This window comes from Phoenix dactylifera, unplaced genomic scaffold (assembly GCF_009389715.1).
Source record: "Phoenix dactylifera cultivar Barhee BC4 unplaced genomic scaffold, palm_55x_up_171113_PBpolish2nd_filt_p 000261F, whole genome shotgun sequence".
Lineage (NCBI taxonomy): Eukaryota > Viridiplantae > Streptophyta > Magnoliopsida > Arecales > Arecaceae > Phoenix > Phoenix dactylifera.
Genome location: NW_024067752.1, coordinates 221,844 through 242,755, shown reverse-complemented (window position 1 = coordinate 242,755; position 20,912 = coordinate 221,844). Strand labels below are relative to the sequence as shown.

Here is a 20,912-nt window from a genome sequence, read left to right as displayed (position 1 = left end):
ATTCTAGTAGACTATGGTAACCCAAAAGGAGAAACCTTTTTTTTTTCTTTTTTTTTTTCAGAGAAAAAAGAGAGAAACGGGAGGCATCTTAAAGTAGGGGTTGAATCATAAAAGGCCTGTGTCAAAAAGTGGAGAAAACTCAGAAAACTTAGTTAAATTAGAGTTCTATAAAGCTACATATAGTTTAAGTTGTAGGTCAATATGTTCATATAGATGTTCGCAACTCAAATTACACAATAAATTGAGTTGTTTGGTTGAGCTACAACTCAAAAATTCCGAGGCTTGAATACTGGCTCCTCCGATTAGCTCTAGATTCCAATCATCAAGATCCTTGCTTGTTTGAGATTGCTCCTCCCAACCCCCGCTCTTTCCCCTTCTCATCCTTAACCATCTTCCCTCTTCCTTTCGAACCTAATTCCCTCCCTACCTCTCCACCACCATTCATCTTCCCCTGAATCAATTAGGAATAGAGGGTATGATCTAAGGAGAAAATTGCAAAAATATTTTCCAAGGAGGCCCGTTAGAAGAGAATTGTACAAATCAACTACATTCCTAATGATGAATTCTTCTTATTGAAGGGTAATATTACATATTGATAAATAATCGTGCTACCTATTTTAAGCTCTAGTATCTTCCTTTCCTACATTGTCATCATGAGACAAATCTAAAAGCTTAAATCAAAAATAGAAAGTAAAAGAACAATGAGACCTAGTCTTCATGCTGCAATTCTCTTTGCACTTCTTCCGACTTCAACACCTGAACTAGATCCATTGTCTTCTCCTAAAGTTGTCGGCTACTAAATTTTCTTGTTAAAACTAAGCCACTTAAATGGTCTACTTATACTAAGTCTCATTTAGATAAAATTTCTTTTGCGTTTGGTATAAGGTTTTGCTCATCTTTAACCAACATAGCGACACAATTTTTAGTAATCACGAAAAGGCTATTAATTGGATAAGTTGTATAATGTAGGCTTAAGCAATCAATTGAAATTTCTTTGAGAAGCTAAATAGGTCCACTGCCTTATTGGGCAATCCCTGTCTCTATCCTGCTCTTTTCCATTTTCATTTATTTTTCTTCAATGACATAGTTGTTGAAAAATCTTTGGACTCGTTTGGCTCACAAAAAAAAAAATTTTCTCGCCGAAATGTTTTTTTCCTAAAAAAATGATTTATAAAAATATGATGCCTGAGAAAATAATTTTGACATGTTTGATTGATTATTAGAGAGTAGCATATAATTTTATGTTTGATTGAGCATCTATTTTTTGATAAAATTATATGAAATACCTCTTATTTTCATGATAAATCAAAAGTCCTTACCTATAGATTATAATGGCTTAAGGATACTTTCCGAAAAATAAAGAACCCCAATTTTCTGATAGGAAAGTAGCTTTCTTACATCCCCATAATTTTTTTTTTCATAAAATATAAAAATTTTATTCCTACAGCAATGCTATTTTTCCATCTCTCAGTGCTTCTCTTAGTTGGGCACTAATATCCCGAAAGCAATATAAGCATTGTTGGGTTTGACATAGAGGAGGCTCAAACTGCCTTGATCTCAGGTAAAAAAAAACTTTTTAGGATTCCAACATGCCATGTCACATATTGGAACTAGAGCTCCTTAATGGATGTTTATATTCGATCAAGAGGGAAAAGATTTTGACAGAATTGGAATATACAGATTCACAAGGCAAACTAGTAATCAATCAACATTCTGAAATATACTTCACACAACAAGCTTATCTTTTTGAAGGGACACAAAAGAAGCTTTATCAAATTGCGTGTAAGTCAAACTGCCACACCATCCATTCTTCCGGTTGTCGACCATCATGCTTTGTTTTGAGAAGACTCTCTCGCCTTCTCCATCTCAAGAAATAAGCTTCCATCATAAACAGCTCTTGTGGTATCCTTGTGAAGCAATCCATCTTTATCCTTGCAGAGAGTGAATAAGATCTTCCATTCTGTCCAGCTAGCAATCCTACAAATAAGTCCCAAGGTGAGTATGCTCACTGGACCACTGAGAATGACGAATATTTACCTATGATTCACCTAGCAATCCTAAGCATTTATTTATCATAACGTTTCCAAACTCATAACCTACCGCCCCATGCAGTCCTTAGGAGTTCGATTCGTCTGAAGCATCTCCTTCAACTCTTTCGATGTCAGTGCGTTAGGATTAGTTCGAGCATGCTTCTTAAATATCTGCTCAAATTTTTCTGGAACAAACCTGATATTTACATAGATCAAGTCAAATTAACAATCTGATTTTTTTTCAAAGAAAAATGTAAATACCCATTTTTAACATATCCAGCAAGAGGAATAAAGAAACTTCATGACAAATTAGATGTGCAGGCAATTCCTGCAACAGTTGATGTGCATTAAGGTAGGTCAAAAAAACAAGCTATAGATTTACTAAATAAACCAACCATATAATTTGCCAACATTACTTATCTGAACCTGTTGGCTCCCCACTCCTCAAGGGAGAGCTTCTGAGTTCGAGTCAAGACAGCGGCATAGTGCAACTCCAAATAGTTGCATACTTGCATACACACCATTATTCTCACAGAAAAAAAGAAGAAAAGGTTTGAATTATTAAGTTCTCTACCCGAGATCTCAACCAAGCATTGTAATATTCGACCTGCTGGACAAATGGAGCATCGCGGGATGTTTTGCAAGGGATATTTTTCTGACCTGATGAGGAGACACCTTCATAAAGCTTTAACTATTATGTTAGCCTTCAAACTAAGAAAAAGAGAAAAATAAAGAGGGCTGCTTAGATGAGTAGAACATTACTGAGAGAAGGGGTGTGAGAGGCATCTAACTTTCTTCTTATCATCTAACTTTCTTGTACTTAGTAAGAGGCATTTTCTCATACACTAGATTTCTTTGTTGTTGCCGCACTGCATCAAAAAATGTCTCTCTATAGTTATATTTTCTCGCTCCATTAGCGAAGAGTGGGTTGTGCCAATAGACAAGCAAATTTGCCAAAGCATATATATTTGGCATCTTATGCTTGCTTTATTTCCCACTTTGCTGTTGTTTAAGTTATGCTATTTTTGGGCTATAATGGAATATTTCAATGAGTAATAATGGCACAGTGGAATACAAGCCGTACATGCTGAGAGATAAAATATAAACATAAGAGAATCTTATGAGTCTAGCACTTCACATAGGAAAATAGTAGCTTCTTCCTCTTCCTCAATGCTCACTAGGCATGCCCGTAATCACCACTGATTGACTGAACATAATTAAAACCCATTCAGATACACTACAAAATATTCATTTTCTTATCCTCAAGTTGTGCAATCACCATATACAGTCATCATCGCCGCTAACTGTTGACAGTTTAGTTGACAACCTATATAATAGAGGCCACTTAAAATATCAATTAGACAACTAAGACAGTTCTATTTAGATCTTATTGGGAATCGTATAGAGGACAAAGGAATAATGAAGAAGAGTCAACTCTTGAGAAAAAGAGATTGGTAAGGAGGCTAACAAAAGAAAACTAGAATTATGGAGAAGAAAATGTGGGGTTCTCTTAAGAGCATTTTATTGAAGATCTTCAACAGGTCTTCTCTAATGGTGGTCACTTTTTTCTTGTTCGCCAAAAGAAGGCATACCCATGCTGAAGGTGAGGCCTGCTCTCTTCAAGGGGTTAAAGATCGCAAGGAAGCTTCAACTTTCAGGTGAACCATCTAAAATTCTTGTTCATATATAAGCATCATAATTGTCAAGACTTGTCCATGTATTGTATTTTCTTTTTATTCTTTGATTGCACTACCATTGCCTTGTGTTTGCAACTGCAACAGTCAATAGCACTGGATTTAAGGGATGCCTATTTGTCCACATAACCAGTCAAGTCAAAAAGAAGGAAGGGTCAGACAGTAAGAAGGGCACTAAGACTAGCATAAGTTATAAAAATACTTGCAAATATTCTCTTCCTACATGTGCACCTACTTCAAAGAAAAATTGAATATAAAACATCCTCTATGAAGACATACCCTTAATAGTCATGTTTCAAAGTCCCTGTTTCTAGAGATTTTCTTGGAAGTCTCAAATGAAGCTATTCATTTACTTTTTCGCTTGATTTTGTCTCAAGCTGAAGAGTTAGCTCAAAATGTAAACATATATGTATAGGGAAATTTAGTTATATCAAATTTTTAATTTCATATTTAGTATGTATACAAAATATCTTGCATTTTCTGTAGAGATTACCAAATTCTTGTTGGAATCAGTTTGTTTCTCAAATATCACAGACAAAATGTCAATGATTAGTCAATGATTACTACAACTCTAAAATATCCAAGTAAATTTTGTGAACAATCTGACAATGCAGTAATTATAGAAATAAATGATAAGTATGATGCTTACCTCCCCTCACTGTCATAGACGCCCGAATCACTTCCATGTTTGCCTTTATGAATGTTCTTTACATAGATAGGGAGAAGGGGTGAAGGTACTTTTCCCTATACATATGTCAACAAAAAGACATATTAAAAGGTGTAACAAGGCATCCAAATATGCTGCAGATTAAGCTTTACAAATTTCCAGTAGATCCATATGGAAAGTAACTATTAATTTAAAAAGGAATTACGAAGTAACTATTTGTGTTTGAAAGATGACCCTCATGAAATGAAATGAAATGAGAAAGCAACTGATCATATGCATATATATGTTCTTCACAAACTCTAAAAGTTTGCTTTTTTTCCATCATTAAATGTAAGATAAAGATTTAGAAATCAGAATTTCAGTTTAATTTCCTCTTCATTCTATGAATATCTAAAAGTTTTATAAATTTAAAGATTAGAAAGGTAAAAAAGGGCCATAGTTCATATAAATCCTTAAACTAATAACACTAGTTGAAGTAGGTTTAGTAATTTTTTCACATAGGAAATTTTTTCTTGAGTCATGTCATAAACCAAGCATTTTTTAGAGTAGAAAGCCATATTTTGGCTCTAAATTAGGTTAACAAGCCCTAAAGTTAATAGGATTTTGTTATAAAATAGTTTGTAACTTCACATGAATGACTTAACAAGAATCCTAACTTATAGTTTGTGAGTACATTATTAATAAAAAAAATAATTTTATTCTCTCCCCATGTCATCTCCTCACCATCTTAGCCATCTCACTCACTCTGTCCTCTTCCCTTTCTCTTCTTGCTCTTATCTACATTATAAGTAAATTGATGACTAATCTTATTTCTCTTCATTTTATGATCAATTGGTCCTAATCTTAACTTAGTTCCTCCTCTAAACTTGCCTGAAGGGATCTAATAGAATCATAAGCAAGACCTAATTCACCTACCTATCCTATCGTATCTAGCTATATGCTGTTCCCACAAGTCGTCAACACAGTATAGAGGAGCATATGCTGATACCATCTGTGTTAGCCCATATGGATGCATATCCATCCATAGTTGTGCATAAGCATGCATACCAAAATGTGTCAATAAGTGCTAGCATGGGGTTATACCATGATTTCCCATTTCAAACCTATGCTTGACCATATGGGAGAACCTTATCTATATTTGGGACAGAATGCAATTCTTACTCGTTGGTTTAGCTATTTATTCTTATAACAAAGAAGTAGCTCAGGCATAGCCAAGAAGTATCTGAAGCCATTTTTAAATTTTGAGACATAGGATACTTAAAATAAATATCTGAAACATCTCGCAGAAGCTCCAACAAGTACCACTATATCATACATATCCAACATTGATAGCATGTAATGGAGAATATTTTGGTATCACCAAAAATCATCAATAGTTTTGTAAATTATCATCATAAGACTCAATATTTTAATACTGTGAAGATCGTTTAGAAAAGGCAATCCAAACGTTCAAAAGATAAATATTTTTACAAAGACCCTTTTAGAAGGGTGTAAAGACATAATTACATTTATGTTTTACAATATTTTCACTATCCCCCAAGAAAGTCTTAAGTGAAAAAAAAAAATTGCTCAATGTAGGTGATTCTATTACTTACCAGAAAACAAAGGAGGAGCATTTATAGTTAATTTGTTCATGGAAACTGCATTTGTCCTTTTCATGTAATTAATTACTCTAAAAATGGATTCATTTTCAAGCATAAAATATATGGGATGCCATAGATGGTGCATTGATTGAAGATATAGACGATTACCAAGATGGAAAACAAAATTCAGGCCATTGTGGAGATTTATAGAAAAACCTGTATAGGCTTTAATTTATTATTTTTTTCAACTAAGAGCAAAGGGTTAACTTGTAATCTTCATTCAATGAAAGACATTAGATGAAGAACCCAATTTAAAGTATATCCTCGAAAGATTTTTTTTTAAAAAAAAATCCTGAATAGGTGGTTGTTGAAGCAAGATGGAAACAAAAGGTTGTGATCTCTTTTCAAAAAATTAAGTGGCGGCATGTGCTTTTTCTTCTTCTTCTTCTTCCACCTTTTACTTATATTTGCCTTCACCACAATCCTCCACAGCCACTATTTACTTCTTTTTATCTACCATGTAGGTCTGCTTATACTGTTATTAAAGCTCTCATTGTTCTTTCTCCTTCTTTTATTTAGATAATATTAATTAGACATGTCTAAATGCTAACCATGACTTCAAGTAACTTTTCCCTGTTATTCTCAAAAAAATATTTTTCTATTCACTTTTTGCGATAGAGGAGGGAAAATAATATTGGGAATAGCTAGTGATATGAAAAGTAAAAAAATGGAAGGAAATAAAAGAAAGAGAGATGTAGGACAAAGATTTGGTTAGGAAAGGCGCACTAATTAAAATGCTCTCTTTACGACAGTGATTTTCCCACTATAAATACAAAAAAAAATCACGAAAATCCTATCCCTATAATTTAATGCCTCACACTCTCAAGATCCCCTAGCATTGCACTTGCCGACAATCTTGAGGACCAAAGCTCTCATCCTGATATAGGAAGAAACAAAAATAACTTAAGATAATAAAGGGTTGTGATGGATTGTTTGCATGCGATTTACAAGAAACCATATTTGAGTGAAACTTAATCTAGCCCAAGCAAACCAACATGAAGCTTTATTAGAACACTAAATTACAGTATAATCGACCCATAACATAATCCTTAATTGTAAGCTCACTTTTAATTTAAATTCTGCGAACCCACATTCCTTAGTACCTTCTGACACATTAAAACCCAAGATTTTTCATTCAATCTTTTTCAAACCTTGATCATTCTGCAGTACATAGATCAAAAAAAGCTGACTTGACCCAAACCAAAAAATTCAGCTTCTAAAGGCTAATTCCAATATTTAGATATAAATTTCATCTAAATGAGCACTTGTAGTCAAGGGAAAATTCATAAAACTAACACCAAACAAATCTTGCTTATTATATACTCCAATATGCAGGATTCTCATAAAACCCATCTGATTTTGCAGACAGGAGGATTGGCTGTGCATCACATATTCTAAAGTTTATTTATGGCCAAATTATAGTTTAGTGTTGCCCATGCAAGACCGAATTAACCCGCCTAAGACCTTGGGTCATCATTGGCCCTTTTTTTTTTGTGAAAATAGGAGGGGGGGGGGGGGGGGGGTGGGAGGAGAATCTCACCCGCGTAGCAGCCCCCACTGGGCCCCCCTCCAGGAAATATGCGATGCAGGCCGCAAGTTTCCGCATACCTTCCCCGACCTGTGAGTTTTTCACACTAGGTTCTTCACCCACGTGTGAGTACATCACCCCAGCACCACCTCGGTACCAGTGAACCAGTAGCGCTTCCACCGAAAGCATCCAGGCATGGGCCATTCGGTCTCCAAATTTAATCGACATCCACGCATTTCGAACCTGGACCAGCCCGGTGGAAACAAAGCCCTGCTCCGTCTGTGCTACCACCTTGATGGCAACCCTTTTTTTTTCCCTATTTGGTTTTTGATTCATGATCAGTGCTGTTTACATGAGCCCAGAGGCATCAAATCAAAGGGATCCTTAACACAGTCGTCCTCAGCAATGGTGAGTGAAGCGGTAAAGACAAAACCAATCACCGCTGGTGACGACATCCATAAAGTATCTAACACCGTTAAGACGAAGAAAAGCGAGTGGGAAAAATTGCGAAAACGAAGAACTAAACACGGAACATACAGGGCGAGTTTTGGGGCCGATGAAGCCGTTAATTAGGACGGCGCTCACGGTGGATAAGGCAACGCCGCACCCGATCGCACGAAACCCTAACAAATCAAAATAAACAAAGACGCACATATTAATTAAAAGAACGAGAAGCATATAATAACAAAAAGATAGGAGATAAGAGACGAGACCTTGGAAGGTCTCCCAGGGATAGATGACGCCGTCCTTGTTCCGGTCAAAGAAGGCGACGTGCTTCTGAAGCGCAGTCAGGTCGCCACTGTTTATCTCCCCCTCCTCTCCTTCATTCGCTAAATCTAATCACGAGAAACCCGAACTACTAAACGGAATTGTTATCAAGAAAAAGAAGCCAGTACTGAGATCGATTTGGCTGGAAAAAAAAAATGAATAAAGGAACGTACCATCGGAAGCCGACGATGAGGACGACATTAGAGAGAAAGCACCGAAGAAAGCAGTGGAGGTAGCCGGGTAATAAAAGGGAAAGAAGGAGGGAAGTGGGTACGGCAAGCATCATTCGAGAATGGCTTTTGCTTTCCTTCTGCGAGGGAATCGCGTCGCATCCGCCGACACGTCTGCTTCTTTTCTTTTCTTTTTTTTTTTTTTTTCTTTTTTTTTTTTGCTTAGGAAAAGCGGGAGGAAGGAACAAGCCCACCCCCGCGTAGCAGCTTCTAGCTTCCAATGTTCGATGCGGGCAGAAATGGCCGTGTGTTGAACACCCCGATTGATTTTATTCATATCCTCCCTATCCATGGGCCCGGCTCAGCTATCCCTCTGGGCTCTGGCTCAAGTCCCACATATGAGTATGTTACATCCGGCACCATCCCGACTACTAGAAGTCCAATAAGCATTCTTATGCCTCATATCAAGTAGTGGCCGAAGCCATATTTTAATCAACGCCGCAGCGACTTAAATTTGGGACAATGAGGATAAAAATTCCGTCCAGTACCATTAAGCTACTATCTTGGTGGCCGGCACATCTGCTTTCATTTCGCCATCGGTGTCACGTTAAGCGGCAGCGATCGCCGGTTCGGGGTTGCCTTCGCCTTCCACCATGCGAATCTGCCGTGCGCATTTCAAAGCGACCGGTGGATGGGAATAGGGCTTAGATCGATCGACACGTGCCAAACGAAGTGATTCTCTACTTGCCACGTGCCCAGCTTTATTGGCGGTTCGGTTGCTTTCTTTAAAGCGGCAGTGGTGTTCCCGCTTAGCATATATGCTTGTTAGGATTCGTTTGAAGAATTCTGTGTCATTAGAATATTTTTATCAAAAAATTTAGTATCTGAGTATATAATATTTTTAAAAAATAGTTTTTATCTATTTTATTGATCATAAAAAAAAGGTACAATAGCTTAAATAATTCTTGAAGCTAGTGGATCACGCTTTAGCATAAATGCTCGTTATGACTCATTTGAAGAATTCTCTATCACTTGAATATTTTTTTGAAAAAATTGGTATTCAAATATATAATATTTAAAAAAATAGTTTTCACCTATTTTATTGATCATAAAAATATAGTATAATAGTTTACATTAATTGGTTAAGCACCTACTTTTCTATAAAATTATATGAAATACCTATTATATTTTTAATAAAGAGAAAAATCTTACATCATTTTATCTAAAAACTTAAAAATATTTTTTAAAAAATTATTTTAATTACTAACTAGTAAAAATTTAATTTTTCAATGTTCTATGATTTTTTTTCTTTTTATAAAATATAAAAATTTTATTTTTATAAAAAAACTATTTTTATTTTTTATTTAGAAACTTCAATTAAATATATATATTTTTTATTTTTTTGTTGATCATATATTTTCTCTTCCTCTTACGAACCAATTTTTTTTTGGTTGGATTCTACAGCTTATTAGTTGTCACACAGATGCAGGTAGAGAAAGTCATGCTTTAGATGAGGGTGCAGTGGATTAGTTTGGAAACCAAGATATCAAGTTGTGGGTAATGTGTGCTTGTAATTAGAGAGGAGAGTATGATGGCTTCACAGTGAACGCATGAAAAATAATCATTACTGCGCTCTAAAGAAACTACACACACATGAAAAAAAAAAAATTGTTTCCACTGTTCCACATATCATCTATACAATCACCAACCGATCACTGGTTTTATGTGAGATTGAGGATCAGGTTAATTAGTGACTAGACTTGGGGAACAAAACGGATGACTTTTAGCATTTTTATGATATTAAAGTAACATTAAACAAATAATTGTGTGAGAACAGATTTAGCGTGTGCTTAAGGGATGAAGGATCAGGGTGTCTACTTGACAGTCTCCTTGTAACTCAGTAACTCAATTGTTTCAACACTAATGCCTTATGAATAAAAAACTTTTGAATGCTAATTTTATCTTTTTGGTTATCTCAAGATGAACTTTGATGGTAGCGTTGGTGACAGTGGAAGCTGTGGCGGCGCAGGCTTCATCATCAGAGACCATAGGGCCAAACTGATGGTGGCTAGGGGCCAGTGCATCTTTGACACGTCTGCCGCCTGTGTTAAGCTCAGAGCTGCTTGGAAGGGCATTATCTTCGTGAGGCACGTCTTGGGTGCAGATTGTCTCCTCCTTGAGAGTGACTCGGTCATGGTGATCTAATGAATCCAGGGTCGGGGAGGGGCTGCGAAGGAACGACCGTTGCTCACGATATTTGCAGACTACTAGAGGAGTGTGGCTCTTTCACGGCCACGTATGTGTACAGGAAGACGAATGGCGCGGCTGACTAGGTTGCGTTATTTGCTGCCCACCATTCAGCGGGCTTTATATAGGAAACCCAAGGATCTTTGCCGAACCCTTTCAATGAGCTACTGTTTTTTGATTTTGTTGGCCGCATTCACACCCATTACGTGTGAGCCGCCGTTATAACAAAAAAAAAAAAAAAAAAAGCCAATCTTAATTTTTTTAACGTTATTCATTTGAAATAATGTTAGCTCAGCATTGAGCAAAGTCACATTGATGGTGAGATATGATGATGGTTTACTGATTATCTTCGGGGCAAGGGTTTCTCCACACAAACTCCGCCCTGGCACTAAAAATAATATCAATATATAATCTCATGACTATGGTTTGTAATTAGAATTCTGTTTTGAATAATTCTACCTGCCCAGACAATAGTATTAAAAAGTTTACGTGCCGTATAGTATGTGAGGATCAGTGTAATTTACAAAAGCAGTACGTATAATAGAATGCACCGTGTAGTGCAACACATATAAGGTGTAGGTCGTATCAAAATACCAAACCTCTATATGACATATGGTAATGGAGTTTTCTTCTACCTAGGTTGCCCATTATAGCATTTTACTTTTACTTCATTAAGTTCTAGAATTCTCAGGTTTGTTGTTTTTGTTTGCTCAAGTTATTGAACACCTAATGCACCTGCTACTTCATCAAGTAGAAGATAGCATCCATATACTTTCCCTAGAATAATCTGGTCTTTATATATGTTGGAACTCATACTTTAATTATTCGCTCTTGTATTTAAATATGAAGGCCACGGTACAATTGATCACATATTTCAATTATTTATTTTCATTTTATAAATATTGTAGTCTTTATGGATGGTGGATCTCATGCTTCAATCATTTATGTTTGTGTTGGTGGTAAAATGGACCACCCCACAAATGCAATTATAGCACCCAAATCCGTCAGCAAGATCGAGCTCATCCAAGTGATCGGGCTCTTCGGCTTTCGAAGCTCATCAAGTGATCGGGCTCTTCTAAGTGATCGAGCTCATAGGCCGAGCCGAGCACAGCAGGCTGCCGAGCACAGCGAGCCGAGCACAGCAGGCTGCCGAGCACAGCGAGCCGAGCACAGTGAGCCGAGCACAGCGAGCCGAGCACAGCAGGCTGCCGATCACAGCAGGCTGCCGAGCACAGCAGGCTGCCGAGCACAAAAGGCTGCCGAGCACAGAAGGCCGAGACCAGAGAGCGCCGACCAGAAAGGCAACCCCGCCGAGCCCATGCCTTAGCCAAATATCCAATCTCCGCCTAACCCTCCAAAGGATCTGACAACTAAATATATGACTCCACTTCAATCTGCCACCATCCCCAAGTCATTAAGGCACAAGATCTTCGCAGGCATTCGGCACACCTTATCATTAATGCATGAGACCCCCTCAGGCCTCCAATGCACTCAGTCATTAAATGAACACGGCTCAAGATGATCTCCGGATCACTAAACCATCAAAGCGCACGGCTCTTTCTGACCACCGGTTCACTCAGCAATCAATGCACTTGTCATCTACGGACCCCAGGCCCACCACGGCCGGCGGTTCAACCACCCCAACGGGTCCGACCAATCGTGACAGCTCCCTGATAGTGACGGTAACCCATTAATTCGCCCAGTCACATCACAGGTAATCCGGCCGCTCTCCCTATATAAGGGGAGCTTCTCCCTCTGAGAGGGGGAGGCCTCTTCCTCCCAAGGGGATTATTTCGGGCTTCCACATACAATCCCTCTCTCTTCTTCAAAGTTAAGCCCCCCTCTGACTTAGGCATCGGAGGGCCGGCGCCGGGGAGCCCGGCCACCGGTTTTCCTTGCAGGACTTGCACACCCCCCGCGGCGGAGGACGCAGCCAGCCGGCGCACCGCCGCCCGCCTCCTACAGCAGCGGAGCTCCTCCTTCCCCGGCTTCACGGCGGCCCCCGGGTCCAATTTCCAGCAACAGTTGGCGCTAGAGGAAGGGCCCGAGTTCGCTGCCATGAAGCTAAGAAGCAAAGGGGCTTCCAACGCCTCTCGACGTCCTCCACCCAGTCCTGAGCATTCCGTCCGGAACTCACCACCTCCGGCCGAGTCAACCCCCCAGGTTCGGCCGGAGCAATTTGATGCCCTGGTGCAGCAAGTGCAGGCGTTGGCTACCGCCGTCCAAAGCTTGCAACCCAGGGGCATCCCAGCAGCACCGCCTCCCCCGGCTCCAGTTCAACCGGAGCCCCCTACAAGCGGGCTTCCTCTTCGAGGTCAGGACTCTCAAGTCCAGGCCTCCCTCTGGAGAGAGCACCCAGTCAGAGATCACGGAGGCTGGCCACAGCCTTCAGAAGCTGAGTCGGTTCCAGGGCAACCTGCACCCGAACGGACCGCTGCAGCGATCCCCCAGAATGATGAACTCGACAAGAAGGTCGAAAAGCTGGAGCGCCAAATTCAGGCACTCCACGGGAGAAAATCAGGACGTGATAACGACTTCGAGTTCACTACGAAGTCTCCCTTCTCCCCGGAGATCGAAGATGAACCGGTCCCACCACGGTTCAAGATGCCCCAGGTGGAGCCTTACAACGGCAGAGCCGACCCCCTTGACCACCTGGAAAGTTATCGGGCCTTAATGGCCCTACAAGGAGCCTCGGAGGCCATGATGTGCAAAGCCTTTCCAGCAACGCTCCGAGGACCGGCCCGGCTTTGGTTCACCGGGTTGAAGCCGAGTACTGTCTCCTCCTTTGAGCAGCTCGGCAGGCAGTTTGCCAGTAATTTTGCCGCTAGCCAGCCCCAGCGGCGGACGTCGGACTCCCTCCTTGACATCAAACAAGAGGAGGGAGAGTCCTTCAAGGAGTACTTGGATCGGTTTACTGCCGCAACATGGGAAGTCCGGGAGCTGGACCAGTCAATCGCCATGTCGGCACTAAAGACTGGAGCCCGGTCTTACAGGTTCCTCTTCTCTATCGAGAAGAACTTCCCTGCGGACCTCACCGAAATGTTGACCCGAGCTCGCAAGTACGCCAAGGCTGAGGAAGCCATGGCCTCTCGGCAGGAGGAAGCCGAACGACCTGCCAAGATGCAGAAGAAGCACCAGGAGCACTCCCAACCAAGTAGCAGATTCCCCTGGCATGAGAAAGAGCCTCCTTGGCCCAAGAGCCTAGCTCGCTCGGGGTCTCCCCTCCAAAAATTTCAGACGTACACTCCTCTCACATCCACCCGAGCAGAAATCCTCATGGAGATTGAGGGTCGGGGCTACCTCCGACCTCCATTGAGAATGCGTCCGACAGAGTCGCGGAAGCACTCAAAAAAGTATTGCCGCTTCCACCGAGATCGCGGCCATGATACAGAGGATTGCTACGAGCTTCGTGATGAGATCGAGGCATTTGTCCGCCGAGGTCGGTTGAGTTATTTTGTCCGTGATCATACCTACAGGAGAGAGCCCGAGGAACAAAATCCAGTGCCGCATAAGGAGCAGAATGACCACTGACCTCTCACGGGCATCATCAATACCATCAGAGGGCGGGCAACTAGAGGTACCAGAAGCTCCGAGCTCGGAAAAAAGAGCTTCCTCAAAGCATCCGTGCTCTGTGAAAGTCACATCTCCTTTTCTGATGAAGACCAAAAGGGTGTTGAGCCCTCTTTATGACGACGCTGTAGCTATTTCCCTCATCATTGCAAGGTTTTAAAAAAAAGATTTTAGTACATCATGAAAGCTCGGCTGATATCTTATTTTGTATGCCTTCCAAAGGATGAGCGCTCCTCTGGCTAGATTCATAGGAGATCCTACCCCAAGAAAGTACTATGAAGCTAAATCCTTTCATGGTCCAGAAGGCCGCCGAGCTCCGAAGGCCGCCGAGCTCAGAAGGCCGAGCTCCGAAGGCCGCCGAGCTCAGAAGGCCGAGCACCAAAGGCCGCCGAGCTCAGAAGGCTGCCAAGCTCCGAAGCCCGAATGCAGAACACCTCCCCCAGAAAATCGAGCCAAAGAAAGCTAGTGCCAAGCTAAGTCCTAAGGGACTTCGAAGCTCGGAAGCCATCAAAATATCTCCAAAAGGTACAGGACGCCACTTTGGCTTCAAATAATTTCAATATTTTATCTATTTCCAGGTCGGAGAATCCAAAAAACGACCAACGTCGCCCCGAATAGGGCGCACGTGTAATAACCCCCCAAATTTTTTTTTATATAACAAAGGATAGAATAGTCCTTTAAAATTGATATAAGGGGTAAAATTGGAAGGAATCAAAAGTTAATGGCATAACCGTAGATATGTTGAAGTGTTAGGGGTAAAATGAGAATTTAATAATATTAAAAAAAGGGTGAATAGTATCTTGATGTGATTTAATTGGAGGGTTTGAGCTGGCTTTTGGAATGAAACCGAGAGAAAGAGGGAGGGGGTTCTCAGGCGTGAAACAGAGGAAAGAAAGAAAGAAAAAGAGAAGAAGAAGAAGAAGAAAGAAGAAGAGGAAGGGGATTCAAAGAGGAAAGGGATCCCGGTTGCACTTCCAGCTGAAGGGAAAAGTGTAGATCTCCTTCCCCTCTACGCAAGGACCTCGATTTCCAAAAAGAAAAAGGTAAATATCCATTCCTATCTAGTCTTTTGATGACATTAGGCTATACAAAGGGTGGATATAGTCTAGAGGGGTCGGATAAGGGTTGTAGAGGTGGTTAAAAGAAGAAGAATCGGATTTTGACAAATTTTTCCGGCACTACGGAAAAACTGTGTCGAAGTCCCAACTTCGACGAATTATTTAGGGGGTCAAACGGCCTCCGATGATGATGCATGTTATCTCTTTGGAATTCTCTATGAGTGTAGAATGCTAGGTAAAAATTTCATCAATTTTGGAGTCCTGAAAGTGGATCAAAACCGGGATGAAGTAACCCACTGTCAGTTTGGGTTACTGTTCATCCGGATGAAAAATAGGGGATTTCATGCTATAATAGAGTATTAAGCCTAGATCAAGCTAAAAGGGACCTTGTACTCATGCAAAGGAGTCCCTAATACACATAAATAGTGAGTTAATTAATTAAAAAGGAAAAGAAGAAAGAAAAGAAAAGATTTAGGGAACAGGGGAGTTGAATCAATTAAAGTTCCCTATATTATAATTGGCACGTATATTATAGCCCTCGATACAAGACTAAATGTATTGTAAATGCATGTCACAGTTGGGCAAGAAGCTAGGGAACAAGAGGAAGAAGTTCCCCACTGCCTGCTGTAGATTTTTGGAGGCGTATCAGGGCTGTGCCGGATTGACAGGTGAGTGGGAGTCATGTACTTTGCACCATGAGCACATTCCTTAATTCATTTTCATGAATGTCGCCTGGTGTGAATTGATTCCACCTGAGCCTATTGATTAATTGTTGTTGTATATTCCTCTATATTTTGATTCTCCATGCTTGATTATTCTGTACATGCATTTGAGGGAACATTGAGAGGAATTACAAGGGGTTGATGAGTAATCAAATTGATTCCGAATTGTGAAATGATTTCTTTTGTAAATTGATTTCATTTCCTCTATTTTAAAGACTTGTGAGTCGTAGCTTGATTATACTCTTTTATGAGTAATTAAATTGGTTCCAAATTGTGAAATAACTTCTTTTGTAAATTGATTTCATTTCCTCCATTTCAAAGATTTGTAGAGCCTTCTTACTGGTATATTGAGTTGTATTGCACTTCCTTGACCCTCACTCCCAAACCTGATGTTAGTTTATGATTGGGTCGGAGTCGAGTGAGTGGTAGTCTTAATTATGCTCCTTTTAGTAGAGTATTGGGAGGATGCATTATGGCATTCATGCATGGCTTGACAGTATCTGCAGGACACCTATAGTCGATGGGGTTGAACATCGGCCTTTGTGCACATAGTAGCCTTCTGGGTGGGCGGAGCCCAGTCCCTTCCTAGGGGGGGACACGGCCCTAGGCGTAGGATCGGCCGGTCCTACGACTTATATTCTGCTTGCCGCCGGGCATAGTAAGACCCCGCGAGGTGCAGTATGGCTTTCCGCGGATGTAGAATTCCCGCGAGGTGCCGTTTAGTATGTAGATGTGAGATGGATTTCTGTTCTGGATACTGGCCAGCATTTATATGATCAGTGTGGTGTCTTATCCTGCATATGCATGTGACAGTAGGGAGTTGTTGCTGGTTCGCCTGGGGCGTAAAACCCACCTCCCGATAGCTGTCTAGCATTTATGTTATCGGTATGGTGTCTTATCCTGCATATGCATGTGACAGTAGGGAGTTGTTGCTGGTTCGCCTGGGGCGTAAAACCCACCTCCCGATAGCTGTCTAGCATTTATGTTATTGGTATGGTGTCTTATCCTGCATATGCATGTGACAGTAGGGAGTTGTTGCTGGTTCGCCTGGGGCGTAAAACCCACCTCCCGATAGCTGTCTAGTGATGATTTCAGCATATTGACACCTGATTTGTATGTTCCAGCATTATGATCTGTTGAGCATATTCATGAGTAGCATATATGTTTACTTGATTATTCCATATATGCTTCAGATGAGTTGATATTGATTGTGGTGATATTGATGATTTACTCTATATTCTCTATGTTGAGTTCATGTTCATGTTGTTATTGATCTTGAGATTTCATCTCGAGCCATGATTATATTCTGTCTCATGTGCATAGTACTCTCTACTCCACTCACTGAGTATTTATATACTCACTCCCCAGTTTGGTGTTTTTGATTGCAGGGCAGGTATTGTATAGAGAAGAGCAGGATTAGTGGTTGCCTGCTAGCTGTGCCGCTCCATAGTATAGTATAGTATAATGTAAATAGAGGTTTATACCTTTTGGTGTATTATAAACCTTCTATTGTATATAGTGCATAGTTACAGTCATAGATCCTGTTGTGGATATGGGTTTGACCATGGATGGAATGGGAACCAGATTTTTATACAGATGAGTTATATGCCTGAGATAATGTATTGATATATATTGTCCAGGTTCATTATGTGACGGATTATGTGATTGCTGCTCTGACAGGTAGTGTGTTATATGTATTGAGATAATCCTGACAGGTCACTATAGGAAAAGTGATCATTTTGTGCATGTATCATGCCAAATTTTTCAAGATCTATTGATGATTGATAGGTAGTAGGGTTCTACGCGGTGGCTGGTGGCCTTATGCCTACCCGCACCCTAGGACCGTCGCGGCGGCCCGCCGGGAACGGGGCGGGGGTCGTGACAAAGCTTGGTATCAGAGCAAAGGTTAAGAAGAGTCCTGTCAGAGCAATAGGATGAGTCAGGATTAAGTATAGGATTATACTATGGAGCATAGGATTTTTCTGTATGTTATTTTATGAGTCATTTACAACTCAGTAAAATATATCATGACTCAGTGTGTAGCGACCGTCCTCTCTTTTTGACTTTTTTAGAGAGATATAAAGAATACTTCCAAGGAAAATGGAGCCAGATATAGCATTGGATGCGGGTTCCGCCCATGTCGAGCCCCAAAGAGAAAAATCTCCTCCTGCAGACAGGCAGAGAGTTGATGATCAAGGAGAGGTAGGAAGTAGAGATGCATTGATGGAACAGTTACTGACGGAGAATCAGGCTCTGAGGGAGCAGATTGCTCGGAAAAAATCTCCTGCCCCATCAGTAGTATCCATCTCACCTCCTGTACCTGTGCCAAGAAGTTTGGCCAGGCGGGCTCTAGATGATGAGGGGATTACTGTACAGGAATTTCTTAGGCTCAGAACCCTGGAGTTTAAGGGGAAAGAAGGTGAAGATCCCCAGAGATTCTTGGAGGAGACTTAAAAGATGATACGGAGACTGCCCTGTTCTGATGCAAGAGCTATAGAACTTGTAGGGCTTACAATGAAGGAAGATGCCTGGGACTGGTACCAGAGGCATATGGAGGACAGATTGTACAGTAGGAATCCTCCAACCTGGGAAGAGTTCAGGCAAGCAGTGATGGATGAGTTTTTGTCTCCGGCTGAGAGGCAAAATCGGGCTCTTCAGTTTGAGAGGCTGAAGCAGATGCCCGGAATGAGCGTATTTGAGTACGCTCGTGAGTTCACTAGATTTGGGGAAGTATGCTCCTTACATCATCCCCATTGAAGCTGCCAGGATAGAAAGATTCAGGCGGGGCTTGATTTTCCCGCTTTATAATGCAGTACTGGCAGTAGAGGTCCCCACCTTGTCTAGGCTGATAGATAAAGCAAAACAGTGGGAGACCAGAAACAAAGAAGAAAGAGCTGAAAGAGAATAGAGGAAAATAAGTATGGGGAAAGGGCAAAGCAGTAGAGATAGATCTGAGGGAGTAGATCTCTCGGAGGGCCCGATGGAGCAGTCTGTACGCTCAGCTCCACCTGCCCCACGTAAGAGGAAATGGAGGGAAAGAGGTCAATCACAAGATACTTTTCTACCATCAGTACCTCGTCCTCCAGTCACTATGGCCAGAACTGAATCTAGGTTCCAATCATGGCCAGTATGTGGCATATGTGGGAAGCAGCACCCTGGCAGATGCAGAATGGGTCAGGGAGTGTGCTACAGATGTGGACAGCCGGGTCATTTTGTCAGAGAATGCCCGCAGGGTGCCACCCAGCAGTTTGTGCCTTTGGCATCCTATCCTTCTGTGCAGATGGACAGGCCTAGTAGTAGGGAGCCTGTAGGCAGAGGTAGAGGTCAGACACCAGCATCACAGCAGAGTGCTGGACCATCTCAACTGTCAGCTCTAGTAGGCAGAGGGCAAGGAAGGGTGTTCACGGTAAATCCACAGGAGGTACAGGCATCGAATGCAGCTGTGACAGGTATGCTCCTCATTGATAAGATTAAAGCTTGAGTGTTATTTGATTCTGGAGCTACCCATTCATTTGTGTCCCCTTATTTTGCTAAGAAGTTAGCTAAGGATAAGATATTAATGCATATTTTCTTAGCTACTAGTACATCTGTAGGGGATAGTATAAAAGCGAAGTATGTGTATCCTACCTGTGTGGTAGAGATAGAAGGTAAAACACTTCCAATTTATTTGATTCCCAATACCATACCGAGCAGAATATAAAGAGCAGATACACTCACCCCTTTGAGTAATCAGGTAATTTACTCTTTTAAATTCGAGGACGAATTTTATATAAGGGGGGAGGATGTAATAACCCCCCAAATTTTTTTTTATATAACAAAGGATAGAATAGTCCTTTAAAATTGATATAAGGGGTAAAATTGGAAGGAATCAAAAGTTAATGGCATAACCGTAGATATGTTGAAGTGTTAGGGGTAAAATGAGAATTTAATAATATTAAAAAAAGGGTGAATAGTATCTTGATGTGATTTAATTGGAGGGTTTGAGCTGGCTTTTGGAATGAAACCGAGAGAAAGAGGGAGGGGGTTCTCAGGCGTGAAACAGAGGAAAGAAAGAAAGAAAAAGAGAAGAAGAAGAAGAAGAAAGAAGAAGAGGAAGGGGATTCAAAGAGGAAAGGGATCCCGGTTGCACTTCCAGCTGAAGGGAAAAGTGTAGATCTCCTTCCCCTCTACGCAAGGACCTCGATTTCCAAAAAGAAAAAGGTAAATATCCATTCCTATCTAGTCTTTTGATGACATTAGGCTATACAAAGGGTGGATATAGTCTAGAGGGGTCGGATAAGGGTTGTAGAGGTGGTTAAAAGAAGAAGAATCGGATTTTGACAAATTTTTCCGGCACTACGGAAAAACTGTGTCGAAGTCCCAACTTCGACGAATTATTTAGGGGGTCAAACGGCCTCCGATGATGATGCATGTTATCTCTTTGGAATCCTCTATGAGTGTAGAATGCTAGGTAAAAATTTCATCAATTTTGGAGTCCTGAAAGTGGATCAAAACCGGGATGAAGTAACCCACTGTCAGTTTGGGTTACTGTTCATCCGGATGGAAAATAGGGGATTTCATGCTATAATAGAGTATTAAGCCTAGATCAAGCTAAAAGGGACCTTGTACTCATGCAAAGGAGTCCCTAATACACATAAATAGTGAGTTAATTAATTAAAAAGGAAAAGAAGAAAGAAAAGAAAAGATTTAGGGAACAGGGGAGTTGAATCAATTAAAGTTCCCTATATTATAATTGGCACGTATATTATAGCCCTCGATACAAGACTAAATGTATTGTAAATGCATGTCACAGTTGGGCAAGAAGCTAGGGAACAA

General features: G+C 40.9%; 1 protein-coding gene across 1 annotated transcript; it reads right to left on the bottom strand.

Annotated features, from left to right (window-relative positions):
• Positions 1–1,557: 1,557 nt before the first annotated feature.
• On the bottom strand, positions 1,558–8,638 carry LOC103717338 (probable peroxygenase 5). The gene is made up of 6 exons (XM_008805674.3): positions 8,504–8,638; positions 8,276–8,398; positions 8,100–8,185; positions 4,374–4,468; positions 2,101–2,226; positions 1,558–1,977 (listed from the first exon to the last, which is right to left on the bottom strand). Exons 1-6 carry the CDS (start codon positions 8,529–8,531, stop codon positions 1,827–1,829), a joined length of 609 nt encoding a protein of 202 aa, XP_008803896.1. The 5' UTR covers positions 8,532–8,638; the 3' UTR covers positions 1,558–1,826.
• Positions 8,639–20,912: the final 12,274 nt, after the last annotated feature.

Excerpts from the sequence above, each read along its gene's own strand:
- LOC103717338 (XM_008805674.3), bottom strand. The coding sequence starts at position 8,531 with ATGTCGTCCTCATCGTCGGCTTCCGATG. Across the intron at positions 8,399-8,503 it reads CTCATCGTCGGCTTCCGATG|ATTTAGCGAATGAAGGAGAG; the intron begins GTACGTTCCTTT and ends TCTCGTGATTAG. Across the intron at positions 2,227-4,373 it reads GTCTATGACAGTGAGGGGAG|GTTTGTTCCAGAAAAATTTG; the intron begins GTAAGCATCATA and ends TGTAAATATCAG.